Source organism: Fulmarus glacialis, unplaced genomic scaffold (genome assembly GCF_000690835.1).
Source record: "Fulmarus glacialis isolate BGI_N327 unplaced genomic scaffold, ASM69083v1 scaffold5329, whole genome shotgun sequence".
Classification (NCBI taxonomy): Eukaryota; Metazoa; Chordata; class Aves; order Procellariiformes; family Procellariidae; genus Fulmarus; species Fulmarus glacialis.
In genome coordinates, this window is record NW_009235071.1 from 4,954 (window position 1) to 19,249 (window position 14,296).

The following is a 14,296-nucleotide window of genomic DNA, read 5'->3' on the forward strand; positions in this document are numbered from 1 at the left end:
CCCAGATGCAGAGAGCGTTGGTACCTCCATGCCCTGTGCGGGTAAGTCCCCGTAGGTGATGGTGTGGGGGGGCTGCGGGAGGAATCGCCTCCTTTCTCATCCCAGCACAGGGGTGGTGGGGAGGGGTTGGGGGGGAGAGAGAGGCTCAGCACCTCCGGTTTTCTGGAAAAACCTCGGAAAAGGCAGTTGTTCGCCCCAGGAGTGCGAGGGGTCGCTGGGGATGAAAGGACGGCGGGTGGGAAGCAGAAGGGAGTTGCAGACGGGGAGGTCTCGATGGTTGCAGAGGGGCTGGTGGAAACCACGGCCCTGATTTACTGGGGTGTGATGGGCAAAACACAAACTCTCTCCCTCAAAATGACCTTTCTCTTTCGCCGGCTCTCTCCCTCGCTTGCTTTTTTTTTATTATTTTTCCCCAGCCAGGGATTTCATCTGAAGGGTATTAGTTAATCAGATTCTGAGAAGCAGATGTTAGGTGATTTAGGAGGAAAAAATGAGGCAACTTTCTAGTTCAAGCCTCCGCTGGAGCCCGGAGCGCGCACTGCAAAGCGAGCGGCTCCCTTCTTGCTTTGGGAGGATGCTTTGAGGCTTCGGGCAGCGCCATTAATTTTAGTCTAAATTAAAAATGAGACAGATAGGTGCTCTGGGGGTTTGGGGACAGGTGGGGCACCTATCTCTGGTGATGGGGACAGGCAGATGTCAGTATGTTTTGGGGCTTTGAAGGCAAGAAAAGGAAAGTCAGAGCCCTGCATTCCTTGGGCATCTGCCCCGAGGGCTTGATGGAGCTAAAAAGCACCTTTCCGTGTCCCAACAGGGAGGATGAGCACAACTTTCCACTCTCAGTCATGACCATGACGTGCAAATTGTCTCTTCACAGCTCTGTGCCTCAGTTTCCCCATGAGGGATGATACCGGGGGGGGGGCTCGGTTTGATGTGCACGGAGGCTCCAGAGCAAAGCCAGGTTTCAAGATCTCTCGATTTCTTCTGCGACCAAAAGTCTCAGGTTGAAGCTGTCCTACCGAGCAAGGGCTGGGGAATTTTCTTGCCCGCGGTGCCAGCGTGCAGTATTAAGAGTTAAGCACGCTTAATGCTTAAAATACCAAGATCATCTCTCGGCGCTGACTTAGGATGCAATTTCACGGTCAACTTTAGCTGCTCTAACTTTGCTCCATGGTCCAGAGAGGCTCCTGGGCACGTGGTCCCCTCTGGGCTCTCCCACCAGGACCGAGGTGGGATGGGGCGTGTGGTGGGTCAGGTCAGCTCACCCATCCAGCTGAACACCAAACAATCCCGCTCTCCTGATTCGAACTGCTTTTCTTTATTTTTTTCCTGATTTAAAAACGATCTCTGGTGTTTTGTATTAAGTTTTCCTTTTTTCTTTAACACTGGTTTTTCCCTTGAAAGATTCAAAAGAGCTTTTTCTAGGCTGGGATTATCGCGGTATCTCTTTGCCTCCTGATGCTACATGGGCACTCAAGCGTGGGGTACCTGCAGCTCTCGGTTGCCGTCTCCCCACAGAGGTTGTGTTGCACTTTCTGCACCCCCCATTGCTCCGACGCGACATCTCGCAACAGCTTTTCAACAGAGCCACCGAAACATCAAGCCTGAGCTGAACCCGGCCCCACGGAGAGCCGCTGTGAGCAGGATACGCGTCCATCGCTGGGGCTGGAGGACTTGGGTTTGGAGTCATTGGGGTTCCTCAGCTTTGCAGCAGGTTGCGTTGGGGGGCAAAAGTGAGCTGCTGCTGCTGCTTCCTCCAGGCATCATTTCTGCCCCGTTGCCCCAAATATTCCTCCCTACATGTCCCCACGTGGGAAAATTGGCACAAAACCAGCCAGAAGCAGCTCTAAAGAGATGGATGCCTAAGAACAACCATGCTCCATGGCTTTTTTTAAGCAAAGAAACATGATCTTTAAGTAGCTTATGACAAACGGTGGGATTTGTCCCCAAATCTAGAATCTCATGACTCTGCTGAGGAAAGCGCGAGGTTGAGCCCTCATCTGGGCTATGGATGCTGGCTCCTGTATGAAGTTCTGCTTTCAGGGTTGTCATGCTGAGAGCAGAAGAGAGAGGATTTGTAGCAAGCCGGGATGTTAACACCTACTTCTGCAATGGATTTGGGTTTCTAGCTTGTCCTACCCAACTTCACCAGCAGTGCATCAGCATGGATGGATAAGTCCACTTCTGGCGAAAGGGGAAGGAAAAGCTTCAGAGCCCCAAATGATTTCAGTTAAATAGGGAGGTTGAGGCAGCGGGTGAGCTCGATCCCCATGGACAGGATGGGTCCCTTCCCAGCACCTGGTTGCACGAAGCAAAGCCTGCGGTGGAGAGCATCCTCATCGCAGGACCAGCCCCAGCGCCGCTGCTGCTCCGTGCAGACGTGGCCTAAATTGCCTTGCTATTCTTGGCAGTTGAGGGCATTTGGGTTTTTTCGCTCCCTCTCTCGGAACTTCGCTGGGTAAGAAAGCCAGCGTGCCCTTGGTGATTAGCGGTCATGCAGAGCAGCTCTACATGTCCTTCCGTGGTTTCTCATGTCCGGAAAACATATCTGTGGGGAAAAGAGCTGATGGGGAAAAGAGCTGGAGGGGAAATAAATCAGGGAGTTGAATTTACTTGGAAAGTGAGGTTTTGGGCAAATCTCCCTAGAACCATTCCCCGTTAAACTCTATTTTCTGTTCATGCTTCTCCCTGAGGCAGGACAGGCAACTTCCCAGCTCCGTAACTTGGCCTGATCCCTCGGCTCCTCTTTGACTTTGCCTCCGAGTTCAGTACAACAGCAGCGGCGTGTCGGGGAGACGTGCACCCAGGAGTGTTTTGGGGACATGGTCTCCATTGCTGAGTGCCTGCCAGAGCCGGTCTGGGAAAAAATCCACCCATGGCCTGAAAGATGCTCTCTGAGTGACCCGAGTGTTTAGTCCTCGTCTTCTTGCTATGGCTGGGAATACCAGGTCTACCATGAAGGAGGCCTAGGAGAGCTTTGGAGGACATCACCTCGCCCACTGCCCACTCCAAATTCTGGATCAAGACAAGGGGTCTCAGTTCATACCCATCTTCACGCAGAGCAAAGGGGTGCTCCAAGGCTGGTGGACATGTCCATCTCCTCCTGACCTGCCTTCTTCATGGACTGCGCTCCCCAAATCCCAGTGTGGCCCCTAGTTTGGGAATTGTTTTCCAAACGCCGGTTGCCCCAGCTGCAACTTACCCAGGACCTCCTGGGGTTTGACCCAATGCCTCTCCCAGCTGGAGCAAGGGCTGCTGCTAACCAGGACACCCATGTTTAATACCTCCAAATCCTGCTCCAAACTCTGGACCCACACCTGGAAGTGTCTGAAATGACCCCTTGCTCTGCAGGGTTGGGATTGCTGGGGAAAGGCTGGGTGGGACACCTGGGTTCACCCCCATCCTCTGCTACTGCCTGACCTTTTATCCTCGGGTGCTGTAAATGGTCTTGGGAGGTTTAACGATGATAATGAAGCCACGCCAAAAGGGCTTGCAGGATCTGGAGATGAACAACTTGCTGGAAGTATAAGGCTTTTGCCAGTCGATTAAATTAATGTTTGCATTAAAAAAATACAGGTTTTTCTGACCTCAGGTTTGTTTTATTCTTTCCAGTTGAGCCAAACGATACATATGCACAATTCAGCTCGCTCTCTCTGTCCGTTCACTTGCAGATCCTCATAGCGTGGGAAAGACACAAGCTGCCGGCATCCGACCCGGGGATTTATGCTGCTAATCTGATTAGTGTATGATGGACGTGTCCAGTTGGAAGGAGATGGAGGTGGCACTAGTCAGTTTTGACAACGCTGATCAGATCGTGGAGGATCCCTGTTATTCAAACGACCTCAGCCCCGCCGGCCAGTCACGGAAAGGCCATCCCAGCTGCGCCAACCTCCTCTCCAACTTGAGAATCCTCATCAACAGTGAAAATGCCAACAACGAGACCATTTTCTCCAGGTTCTCTGCCGAGTTCAGTGAGCACCTGGTGGGGGAGAGGGTGGGCATGGATGAGGGGGACCAACGAGTCATCATCAACATTGCTGGGCTGAGGTTTGAGACGCGGCTCAAGACCCTCAACCAGTTCCCTGAGACCTTGCTTGGGGACCCAGAAAAGAGGATGCGTTACTTCGACTCCATGAGGAATGAATATTTCTTCGATAGGAACAGGCCCAGTTTTGATGGGATCCTGTATTATTACCAGTCCGGTGGGAAAATACGGCGCCCGGCCAACGTCCCCATCGATGTCTTTGCTGATGAAATCACCTTCTATGAGCTGGGTGATGAAGCCATGGACCAGTTCAGGGAGGATGAAGGGTTCATCAAGGACCCTGAGACCCTCTTACCAACCAATGACTTTCATAGGCAATTCTGGCTGCTCTTTGAGTACCCCGAAAGCTCCAGTGCGGCCAGGGGTGTAGCTTTGGTCTCCGTCCTGGTCATTGTCATCTCCATCATCATCTTCTGCATGGAGACCCTGCCGGAGTTCAGGGAGGAAAGGGAATTTAAGTCCACCCAGGAGCTTTCTAAGAATCTGACAGACACCTTGTTGGCCCACAGCACCTTCACGGACCCTTTCTTCGTCATAGAGACAGCCTGCATCATCTGGTTCTCCTTTGAGCTGTTTGTCCGGTTCATCGTGTGCCCCAGCAAGACCGAGTTCTTCAGGAACATCATGAACATTATCGACATTGTGTCCATCATCCCTTACTTTGTGACGCTCACCACCGAGCTAATCCAGCAGAGCGAACTCAACGGGCAGCAGAACATGTCGTTGGCCATCCTGCGGATCATCCGGCTGGTCAGGGTCTTCCGCATCTTCAAGCTCTCCCGGCACTCCAAGGGGCTGCAGATCTTGGGGCAGACCCTCAAAGCGAGCATGCGGGAGCTGGGTTTGCTCATCTTCTTCCTCTTCATCGGCGTTATCCTCTTCTCCAGCGCTGTCTACTTCGCAGAAGTGGACGAGCCGCAGTCCCATTTCTCCAGCATCCCCGACGGCTTCTGGTGGGCCGTGGTCACGATGACGACCGTTGGCTATGGAGACATGTGTCCCACCACCTTGGGTGGGAAGATCGTGGGGACTCTGTGCGCCATCGCAGGGGTATTGACCATTGCGCTGCCCGTCCCCGTCATCGTCTCGAACTTCAACTATTTCTACCACAGGGAGACAGAGAACGAAGAGAAGCAAATTCTGCCTGGGGAGGTGGAGCGAATACTCACCAGCGTGGTGACGGGAAATGGCAGCATGGAGTCGCTCAATAAGACCAATGGGGGTTACCCTCGAGACAAGGCCAAAAAATGATGGTCGAGGCCATGACGGGACTAGTCCGGTGGGATTGGCTGGATAATATATAAAACATCTGCACGCTCTGATTATTTTTTTTAAACCAAATGTGCTGCTGCTTTTTTTTGTTTTCTAGACATTTTTCAATCTCTGATTTCCTGTGGCTGTTCAAATAAATACCATCTTTCTTATCTCTCTTCCCTGCCCATCAGTCTGTTTTTTATTATTTGATGCTCATCTGCTTGACATTTAGCTTCTCTGTCCATGGCGTCAGAATGGAGTTTCCCATGTACAGCGATTTCCTCCATTTACCGGAGGGGAAAAAAGGGCAAAATGACATAAAATGCTTTGCTCAGTGGCACCCAGCTGTCCAGGGATGAAGATGGGTTTTCTTAACCCATTTAAAATAATTCTTCCCCACCCATCACTCAGGATCTGGGGGTCTCAACAATTCCCAGATCTGGGACTGAAAAATAAGCTGGCAAAAAAAAATTAAAAATTATGTTTTTAGCTGGATGAGTTCCCTGGTCTGCCCGCCTAAATAATGTTGTTGGCACAGCAGGGTGGGTAGTGATGGATGGGACCAAGCCACGGTGGGGGGGATTAGGAAGAGAGGGATCGTGACCAGTCACGGTGGCACGGCCACCAAGAAAGGTCCAGGGCACCGTGGCTCAACACCCACCGGGGGTTCTGATGGAGAACTGAGCTCTGAGAGAGAGAAAAGGATTTATCCTGCCACAGATGCTTGACTCAGGGGTTATCTGGTGTACAAATGCCCTTGGGGACGAGCCACCATGGCCTTGTAGCTTTTATTGTCACTTACGTTGCTGCAGATGGGGCACAGAGTGATGAGGGCTGACGTTTCCCGACAGCTCGGCTTCCCATTGTAAAAAGGCACTTCTGGTTTTCTAAAAGATGCAAATTTCCATCGGCACTTTTGATGGGAGAAACCAGCAGCAGATCATTTTGCCGTTCTCTCTAATGCCAGCAGGTTTTCTTCCGACAAAAACATTTTGTTCCAACTTCACTGTTTCACTTGGCTTTTTTTGATGTTTCTGCCTACATTAAAATCACAGTTTCTCATGCAGTGTCTACACATCCGCTTTTATATCCCACATCTGTTATACTTGATGTCTCATCTCCTAAAGGTTCGACACGATCATTACGCAACGTGCCAGCATCTCTGGTTTGCAATTTCATTCAGAAAGGAGCCATGAAAGATGGATTTTTTTTTTTTTTTTTTTTTTTTTTTGTTCCTGGCCTGATGGAAAATGTGAGTTTGGGCATGCTGGGATTTTCCCTGTGGCAGAAATCCTGCATCCCGCCAGCTCTGCTACAGAGCTTGTGCTGGCTCTGGTCTGTTATTTTGGTTTTGGGGTCTTTTTGTGGACTGTCTTTCTGCAGTGAGGTCTTTTGCACCCCAGGGAAGCTCTGCTGCAGAGCTTGTGCTGGCTCTGGTCTGGGGGGTTGTTATTTTGGTTTTGGGGTCTTTTTGTGGACTGTCTTTCTGCAGTGAGGTCTTTTGCACCCCAGGGAGATGGATCTGCAACATGAGCAGCACAGCTCCGTCAGGACAAGTTTCTCCCTTTAGGACAAATCTCCCTTTTTGTCTGCTCTCCCTGGTTTCTTCCCATCCCTCCACCATCCTCTTCCTCACCCCATCCCTTGCAACCCCCAGACCATCATCCCGGACAGGAGGATGAGCTGTGAGAGCTATGTAATCTCCTTCCCACTGTGTTCAAGTTCTCATCATCTGTGGGAACGGCTGGAGGAGACACAGCTGGGCACAGCTGGAGAGCAGCACTCTGAGACATCCCCAGCTCCTCTCCATTCACCCCTCAATTCTCTCCAGCAGCTTTGCCACGTCACTATTTTTATTTCATAGCAGGTTCTTTCTCCTTTTCCTCTAGAAAGCTTGAACGTTTTACATTCTTTTATTTTTTTAGCACTCCCCTCCCCAAACTTCACTCCCAGCCTGTCAAAGTGAAGCACTTTTGGTGTTTATTCCTTGGGAAGTCACCACAAGAAACCCTGGTGAAAAGGTTTGGGGTGAGAAATATTCAGCCTGATCATCCATGAGCACATCTTCACTGCTCCTGCTCCCTTAGCAAACAGGGACCGAAATGGTGCTGGGATGGATGGGTGGATGGATGGATGGATGGAAGGATGGATGGAAGGATGAACAACCTGATTCTTATTAACGTGTAAACTTTATTCTCAAATAAAAGAATAGATGCTTCAAATTCTGGCATGCAGAAAATAGTGTTTATTTGGACTCAACTTTTCGTTCTTGGCTTTGTGCTGCTCCAAGGGAGCTGGTCCCCAGCTGGGAATCATTTGTGGGGGTTGAGACATGGGACATTATAGACCTGAAGGCTTCGGATCTTTGAGCTGAGGACAAACTCTGCAGGAGTTTCCCCAGCACTTGGGCTTACACCGTCCGTTGTGGGAGGCCAGGTCCGAGGGGGATCCCTGATTTTTGCTATGAGGATGGGGGTCAGAGACATTAAACCTCTCCAGACACAATAGCTTATTTCTGATTTATCCTAAAGTGAGGAGGAAGAAAACCAGGCTATGAATACCCAGTGTCAACGCTCAGCTGGTGCTTGATAAAAACCTGCCAGAAAACCCATTATCCCGTACAATTTGCAGCTTAGTTCCTTCCCAAAAACAGGCCCAAAGCTCAATGAAATCCACAAAAGGCCCTTATTAACTGTACTATTCTTGAGTCAAGCTTTAATGAGCCAATCTGTCATGTCCTCCAGCACGCAGGCTGAATTCCCACTTGAAATTTTGTACTGCCACAGAAAAAGCTAAAAAGAAGACAAGAAACCTCTTGGCTTTAACAGAAAGATGTCCTGGCTGCTTTTTATCCCTGGACCAAGTTGGAACTTGTGGCCACGTGTGAAATATTTGTCAGCTAGAGGCATCTCCCTCCTCCTTTGAGCTGAAATTTCCAAGCAAGCCCTGGAGCATCCTTTTGCCACCAGGCAGATATTTCTGTGCTTCCCCCCCACAGTGCGCAGGAGTACAGTTTTGGCACCGCAGCCACGAGATGGCACTCCAGGATAGACATTTCCCTGGATGTCGACAGTCCCGACATGTGTTTCCCCCTCTCTAATTCACGCTTGGAAGCTTTTAGCTGGTTTCTTTCTTTATTGCATGTGTGAGCGTGGATGTGGGAAGGGATGCTTTGGCCACGGGGGATGCTTTGGCCACGGGGGATGCTCTCATGGAAGAAGCACGCACCAGGTTTAATGAGCCAATCTGTCATGTCCTCCAGCACGCAGGCTGAATTCCCACTTGAAATTTTGTACTGCCACAGAAAAAGCTAAAAAGAAGACAAGAAACCTCTTGGCTTTAACAGAAAGATGTCCTGGCTGCTTTTTATCCCTGGACCAAGTTAGAACTTGTGGCCATGTGTGAAATATTTGTCAGCTAGAAGCATCTTCCTCCTCCTTTGAGCTGAAATTTCCAAGCAAGCCCTGGAGCATCCTTTTGCCACCAGGCAGATATTTCTGTGCTTCCCCCCCACCGTGCGCAGGAGTACAGTTTTGGCACCGCAGCCACGAGATGGCACTCCAGGATAGACATTTCCCTGGATGTCGACAGTCCCGACATGTGTTTCCCCCTCTCTAATTCACGCTTGGAAGCTTTTAGCTGGTTTCTTTCTTTATTGCATGTGTGAGCGTGGATGTGGGAAGGGATGCTTTGGCCACGGGGGATGCTTTGGCCACGGGGCCCAGGCACATGGAAGAAGCCCGCCACAGGGCAGTGTTTGCAGGGGACTCTTGGCACCAGTATAGCCATGCCAGGAGGGTTTAGGGCTGTTGGTCCTGCCCGGGACAAGGACATGGATTCCCTCTGCTGTCCCACTCACCAGGAGCACAGCTACAGCGCTTGGATTCTCCTGTTGGGTCTTGTCCACCCTGGCAGAGGCTGGTCCATGGGTTGCTGATCCTCGGAGCCATGGTTCCCACTGCATCATTGTTCATAACAATGAGAAAATTCCTGCGGAATGGATGGAGCCGAGGTAAAGCCCCGTCTGCCCAAAACCCAGGCTTGGGTCCCTCTTGGGCACAAGGGATTCCCACCCGCTGGGGCTCAGTGACCCAGGGCTCTGTGAGCTTAGGGAGCTGGGAGGGGATAAATCACATTTCCACCATCCCACATCATATACTCCTTTCTAATCAGCTCAAAGAGAGGGCAACTTTTGCATGGCGAGAGGAGAGAAAAATTCATTTCCAACCCTATTTGCCTGGATCTCTCCTTCTGCATCCCTGTTCCCATTGGGTAAGCAATCTCCGGGGCCCATCGGTGATGGAACCTCATTTATCAATAAATAATGCAAATAGCCCCTTATCCCTCAGCACAGTAGGAATGAAGAAGCAGCAGGGACTCTTGGATCTCTCTCCCGGCCGCCTGCTGAGTGCTTTCACTGCACCTGCTTGGGAGAAAAGAGGCAGCCTCCATTTTTAATAGGATTTTATATGGATGGAGGTAATTTCCTTTTCAAAACCGGGAACTGCTACTTTAAAGGAATGAAACAAAATTAGAGAAGGAATCGTCCTGATCATTGCAAGGGAAAATGATCATAAAATAAATATATTAGGTTTTGGTGGGTTTTTTGCACAGTAGTAAAGACTGTAACTGAGGACAAGCTGGTGTTTGCAGGGTCTTGGTGACCATCTCATAGCAGAGGCTGGTTCATTATTGGGAAAGGGGCATTTAATTGAGATTCTTTATAGGGAAACAACTAAGTGTAACAGGATTGTTCTAAGCTATGGAAACGGAAATAAGACATCGCCTCTACACATGCGCAGCTGTGGATGTAAAAGCCTCACGATGGGAGGCACGCATTGGGTGAGAGCCATCTCCTGCCCTGCTCTCTTGGGTGGTCCAAGGGAAATCTCCAGCCAAGCCACATTCTCCTGGGGGAGTCACTGCCCTGAGATGTCTTTGGGCTATTGGACACCATGTAGAGGACACGGGAATAAACCTTGAGCCCAGGGACGGGGAGCTACTGGGTGAGCCATTGGTGGGACATGACTGTGGGTCTGCAGGGATCTGCTCTGAGATGGGCTGTGTCTGGGGTGGTGACTTCATCCTCCCTGGATGGAAATTTGGGGTTTCCAGAATTACTTACTTGATGTAACCCGAACAAAGAAGCCAGTTGTGACTTCCTAGGGACCTGCCCCTCAGCCCCTGCAGGCTATGAGCGCAGCTCCCAAAGGCCTTAGTCAAGACTGTGTTGACCAAATGCTCCTTAGCCACCACAAAGCAGCAAGTGTATGACAGCTCCTTCCTAATTCCTGCCATTTTATCACAAATAAATGTGCAGCCACCAATTCTGAACCCTTAACGCTTTATTCATGTGTGAGCTACGTCAAAAAAACATGGTTGTAATCTGGTTGCATGATGAAACCACAGCACTGCTGGCATCGTGGTGGATCTAAATAGCCTTGGCCAGTCCAACACGGTTGTTGGCCCGGTCAAAGATGCTGTAGTACACCCTGATGAAGACGTCTCCCAAGATCCAGAGGTCCCCAGAGGTGTTCTGGAAGCTGCTGATGCAAAGTCCTTGGTCGTTCTGCATTTGAGCAAGAAAAGGCAAATGGGGGAAATGTGGGCTAGTATCTTTTCTTGCATCGCTCTGGAGGCCCGTGGCCATCCATCCCCTGTCTCCCATGGGAATGGGAGAAGCCAAGGTGACCAGAGCCATTGGAGAAAGTAGAAGGACCTTGAGAGAGGCTCCTGAAACCAGGACCACCTGGTTCCCCCTTACCTGCTCAACGTAAGCAAAGGCGGGCACAGGATACTGAACTCCATCGATGACAAAGATGACATCAGGCATGGCAGAAACGGAGCTGCAGTTCACGTTGTACTGCAGAGAGCAGAGGAAAGAGGCTTTTAGGTGGGAAACATGTTCACAGGGTGAACAGTGAAGGGTTTTGATTTCACCGGTATGAACTAGAAACTAGGAGTATCTCATGGTGATCTCTACTGGAGGTATCAGAGGAGCAGGGCCGGTTTGCCGTGAGCAGAGATGAGGTTTCCCAGTGCGTGGAAGCAGGCTTGACGCTGGGCTTGGCAGTGCCAGGCTGCCTCCAGGGCAAGGAGAACAAGCCATGGGTGCTCTTACCTCTCCGTACGTGTCCTGCCTGGCCCCGACTGCACTCTGGATGTTACTAATGCTGGAGGGTGGCCCAGCCACGAGGGAAGTGCCGGTGTCGACGATGGCTTGGCAGCCACCACTGCATGCAATCTCCTGGCTGTTCACAATGATGCTGGGGGGACAGACAAAGCACAGGGCCATTAAATAACCAGCTGGATCTTAGTGATGTTTTCGAACTTCTTTTATAAGAGTTAAAGCTGGGTAACCCAAAGTGCTTCCCTTGAGCCTTTTGCTTCTTGGAGTTTGCAATGCCAGCTGGTATCACAGCCCCTGTTGCACACATGGGCACCGAAGCACTGAACACAACCCAGCAGGTGGGACCCAACCGAGCTCAACAAAGTAGCTTTTGGACCATAACTTTGCTCTACTCATCACCAGAGACGTCCCCAAGAGCACAGGCTTTGTGCAGAGAAGATCTAGGCTGTGTCCCAGGCACAAAGCATCCCCATTTTGGGTGGTAATTACCACAGTACTATGGATTTCGGCCCCTTAACCTTCTGCATCCCACAGCCCTGGGGTGTTAGATGCCAGTGGAAAGCCTCTGGTGTTGACGAGTCCAAGGTCTCTTTAGAAACAATGGTTAGAAATGAACATCGTAGACCAGCAGAGCTGTTTTGTTACCTGTCCATGGAGATCTGCCAGTAACCTTGGTAGGAGACAGAGATCCAGTTGATGGAGCCGGTGAAATAAGACTCATCGATTCCCCCGAAGATGACCACGCTCCCTGTTGTCTCACTGGACGATGCAGAAAAGAAAAAACAGTGGAGGGTTTGCCACATGGCTTCAGCGCAGGGCTGAAGGGCTGTGTGTCCCACGGGGTGAGATGCTGCTTGCGATGCCACGGTCGCACCCGCTCCCCTCCTCATTATAGAGCGTCAGCGAGGCAGTGGTACAACAGCAGTGTGTGCCAGGTCCTTTGGACCCAGAAAAAGGAAAAAAAGGGAGCGGTGGTGGAAACGTGGCTGGAAACTAGGGAAGTTTCCCTGCAAGCCATAAGCTCCCCAGTGAGTCTGGTGGCCACCTGCTGCGAGCCCCCCAGCTTTTGCATGTCGTGACACAGAGGCAACAGCCGGATGGCAGCAGTGACGGTGGAGGAGCTGGAGCCACCAACGAATGCAATGATCTGCGTGAGGTGCATCTTGAGACCCACATGGCTTACCAGGACAGATAGACCGAAAAGAGGTTCTCCTCCAGCAAGCTTTCATTCACCAAGTTATCAAACACCGGCATGATCCCATCAGCAGCCAGATTTGGGTAGCCCAAGCCCAGGATCCCATCAAATTTGACATGGACAAAGAATTGGCCGGGCTCGGCGGTGCTCAAGCCGAAGAGCTGGTTGGTGTCCACCAGAGATGCAACCTAGGGACAGGGAGGATGCCGTAAGATCTGGATCAGGCACTGCAATATTGACGTTAATCAGCTGGAGAAGGCACAAAGGACCCTCACTGGAAATGCCATCGTGACACTCACGGTGACGGTGTCGGAGCCCACGATGCCCTCCATGTCGCCAGTGCCGTATTGAATAGACAAGTTCTGCCCTGTGCTTTTGTAGGTGGACGACTGCGATGGGTTAAACATCTGATGGTTTTCTAGAAGGTAAGTGGGAAAATCAGAAACGAAGCCTTTCAGCAAGGCTGAGCCGTAAGGGAAGCGTGGGAGGAGGAACCCTGCTGAATTGCTGTTTAGACCTGCCATTTATTATCCTGCTTTCAGGAACAATTTAGCTGTGAGCATTTGTTGTATGTCCCTGCCCCTCCTCCAGCAACCAGGGATCCGCAGGAAATCCCATCAGCCCCTTCGGACAGATGGGGAAACTGAGGCACTGAGCACTAAGCAGATCACCCTGCCGAGTACAGCACTGAGTAGGTCCTACACCCCCAATACTCATCTCTCCAGTGCGTTTCACAGATGCTACGGACCCAGCACCGCGGGGTCTGCTCATTCCACTGGCTAGGTGGCCCCCGGTCCCCTGGCAATGTCACCCCAACCTTTGGGCTCAATTGTGCAGTTATAAGCCCAGGACGTGCTGCTGGACTCAGCTCTGCTGAAACGGGGAGCCCTGCCTGCCACTACTTACGGCAAGCCAGGCTGGTGCAGGAGATGGAGGGAACCCAGAGGTTGGAGGAGCCGGTGTCGAAGACCACGGTGAAGTCCTGTGGCGGGGTGCCGATGGAGATGGTCCCGTAGTACTCCATCTGCGGGGCAGCGGGACCAAAGGTTGCTTTTAAGGCATGAAACCCAACCTGGAGCTTCCCCAGGCTTTCAACCTGCATGGTCCCCTTCTTCATGGGGACACCCTGCTTCTAGCAGAGCAGCTGGAGGGACATTTCGGTGTCCTGGCTCGGTCCAGGGCCACCAGCATAGGCAGGAAGGAGCAAAGGATGCGAGCTGATGCCTTTGGGGTAAAATGGTTCGGGTTTGGTCCATGCGCAGCACAGACATGAGGATGCGTGTCCCACAAACCACCCCAGGGCTGCGCTGCTGGGGGACGAAGCCAACACTTACATCGAGGGTGTTCAGCAGGGTGTTCAGGAGGGGCTCGGTGGCCACTTCAGTCCCGTTGGGAAAAGCATGCGGGAATTTGGTGCCGATGTCGTAGCGGTGACGCTGGAAGAAGCGGTGCAGCAAGCCCTTCTCCCGGAGGACCTTTCTCAGCTTCTTCCCCCTTTCCAAGGGCAGCCTGGCACAAGCACCACGGGAAAAATAAGTTCGACAGGATTTTGCTGCCTGCAGCTCCTGCGAGCAGCGTTTGACACCTTCAATATTTGTGCTGATCCAACAGCAGAAGCACCGTGGACCCCCCCCAAAACACCGAGTCAGGGGGATTTCTGCAAAACCCCCAAGCA

General features: G+C 51.4%; 2 protein-coding genes across 2 annotated transcripts in view; one reads left to right on the plus strand and one right to left on the minus strand.

Moving 5' to 3' along the window:
• The first annotated feature begins 3,669 nt into the window (after positions 1–3,669).
• On the plus strand, positions 3,670–5,472 carry KCNA10 (potassium voltage-gated channel, shaker-related subfamily, member 10). Its single transcript, XM_009585860.1, has one exon. It carries the CDS (start codon positions 3,743–3,745, stop codon positions 5,291–5,293), a length of 1,551 nt encoding a protein of 516 aa, XP_009584155.1. The 5' UTR covers positions 3,670–3,742; the 3' UTR covers positions 5,294–5,472.
• A 5,234-nt stretch (positions 5,473–10,706) lies between these two features.
• The window catches only part of LOC104082657 (embryonic pepsinogen-like), a 3,824-nt gene continuing 234 nt past the window's right edge, over positions 10,707–14,296 (minus strand). The window contains exons 2-9 of the mRNA XM_009585862.1: positions 13,956–14,130; positions 13,528–13,645; positions 12,921–13,039; positions 12,610–12,809; positions 12,072–12,185; positions 11,418–11,562; positions 11,061–11,159; positions 10,707–10,865 (exon numbers count right to left, since the gene is read on the minus strand). Of these exons, the coding sequence (XP_009584157.1) occupies positions 10,728–10,865; positions 11,061–11,159; positions 11,418–11,562; positions 12,072–12,185; positions 12,610–12,809; positions 12,921–13,039; positions 13,528–13,645; positions 13,956–14,130 (1,108 nt within the window). The 3' untranslated portion in view covers positions 10,707–10,727. The remainder of the gene's footprint in view (positions 10,866–11,060; positions 11,160–11,417; positions 11,563–12,071; positions 12,186–12,609; positions 12,810–12,920; positions 13,040–13,527; positions 13,646–13,955; positions 14,131–14,296) is intronic.

Coding starts and splice junctions, on each gene's coding strand:
- KCNA10 (XM_009585860.1), top strand. CDS start 3,743: ATGATGGACGTGTCCAGTTGGAAGGAGATGGAGGTGGCACTAGTCAGT.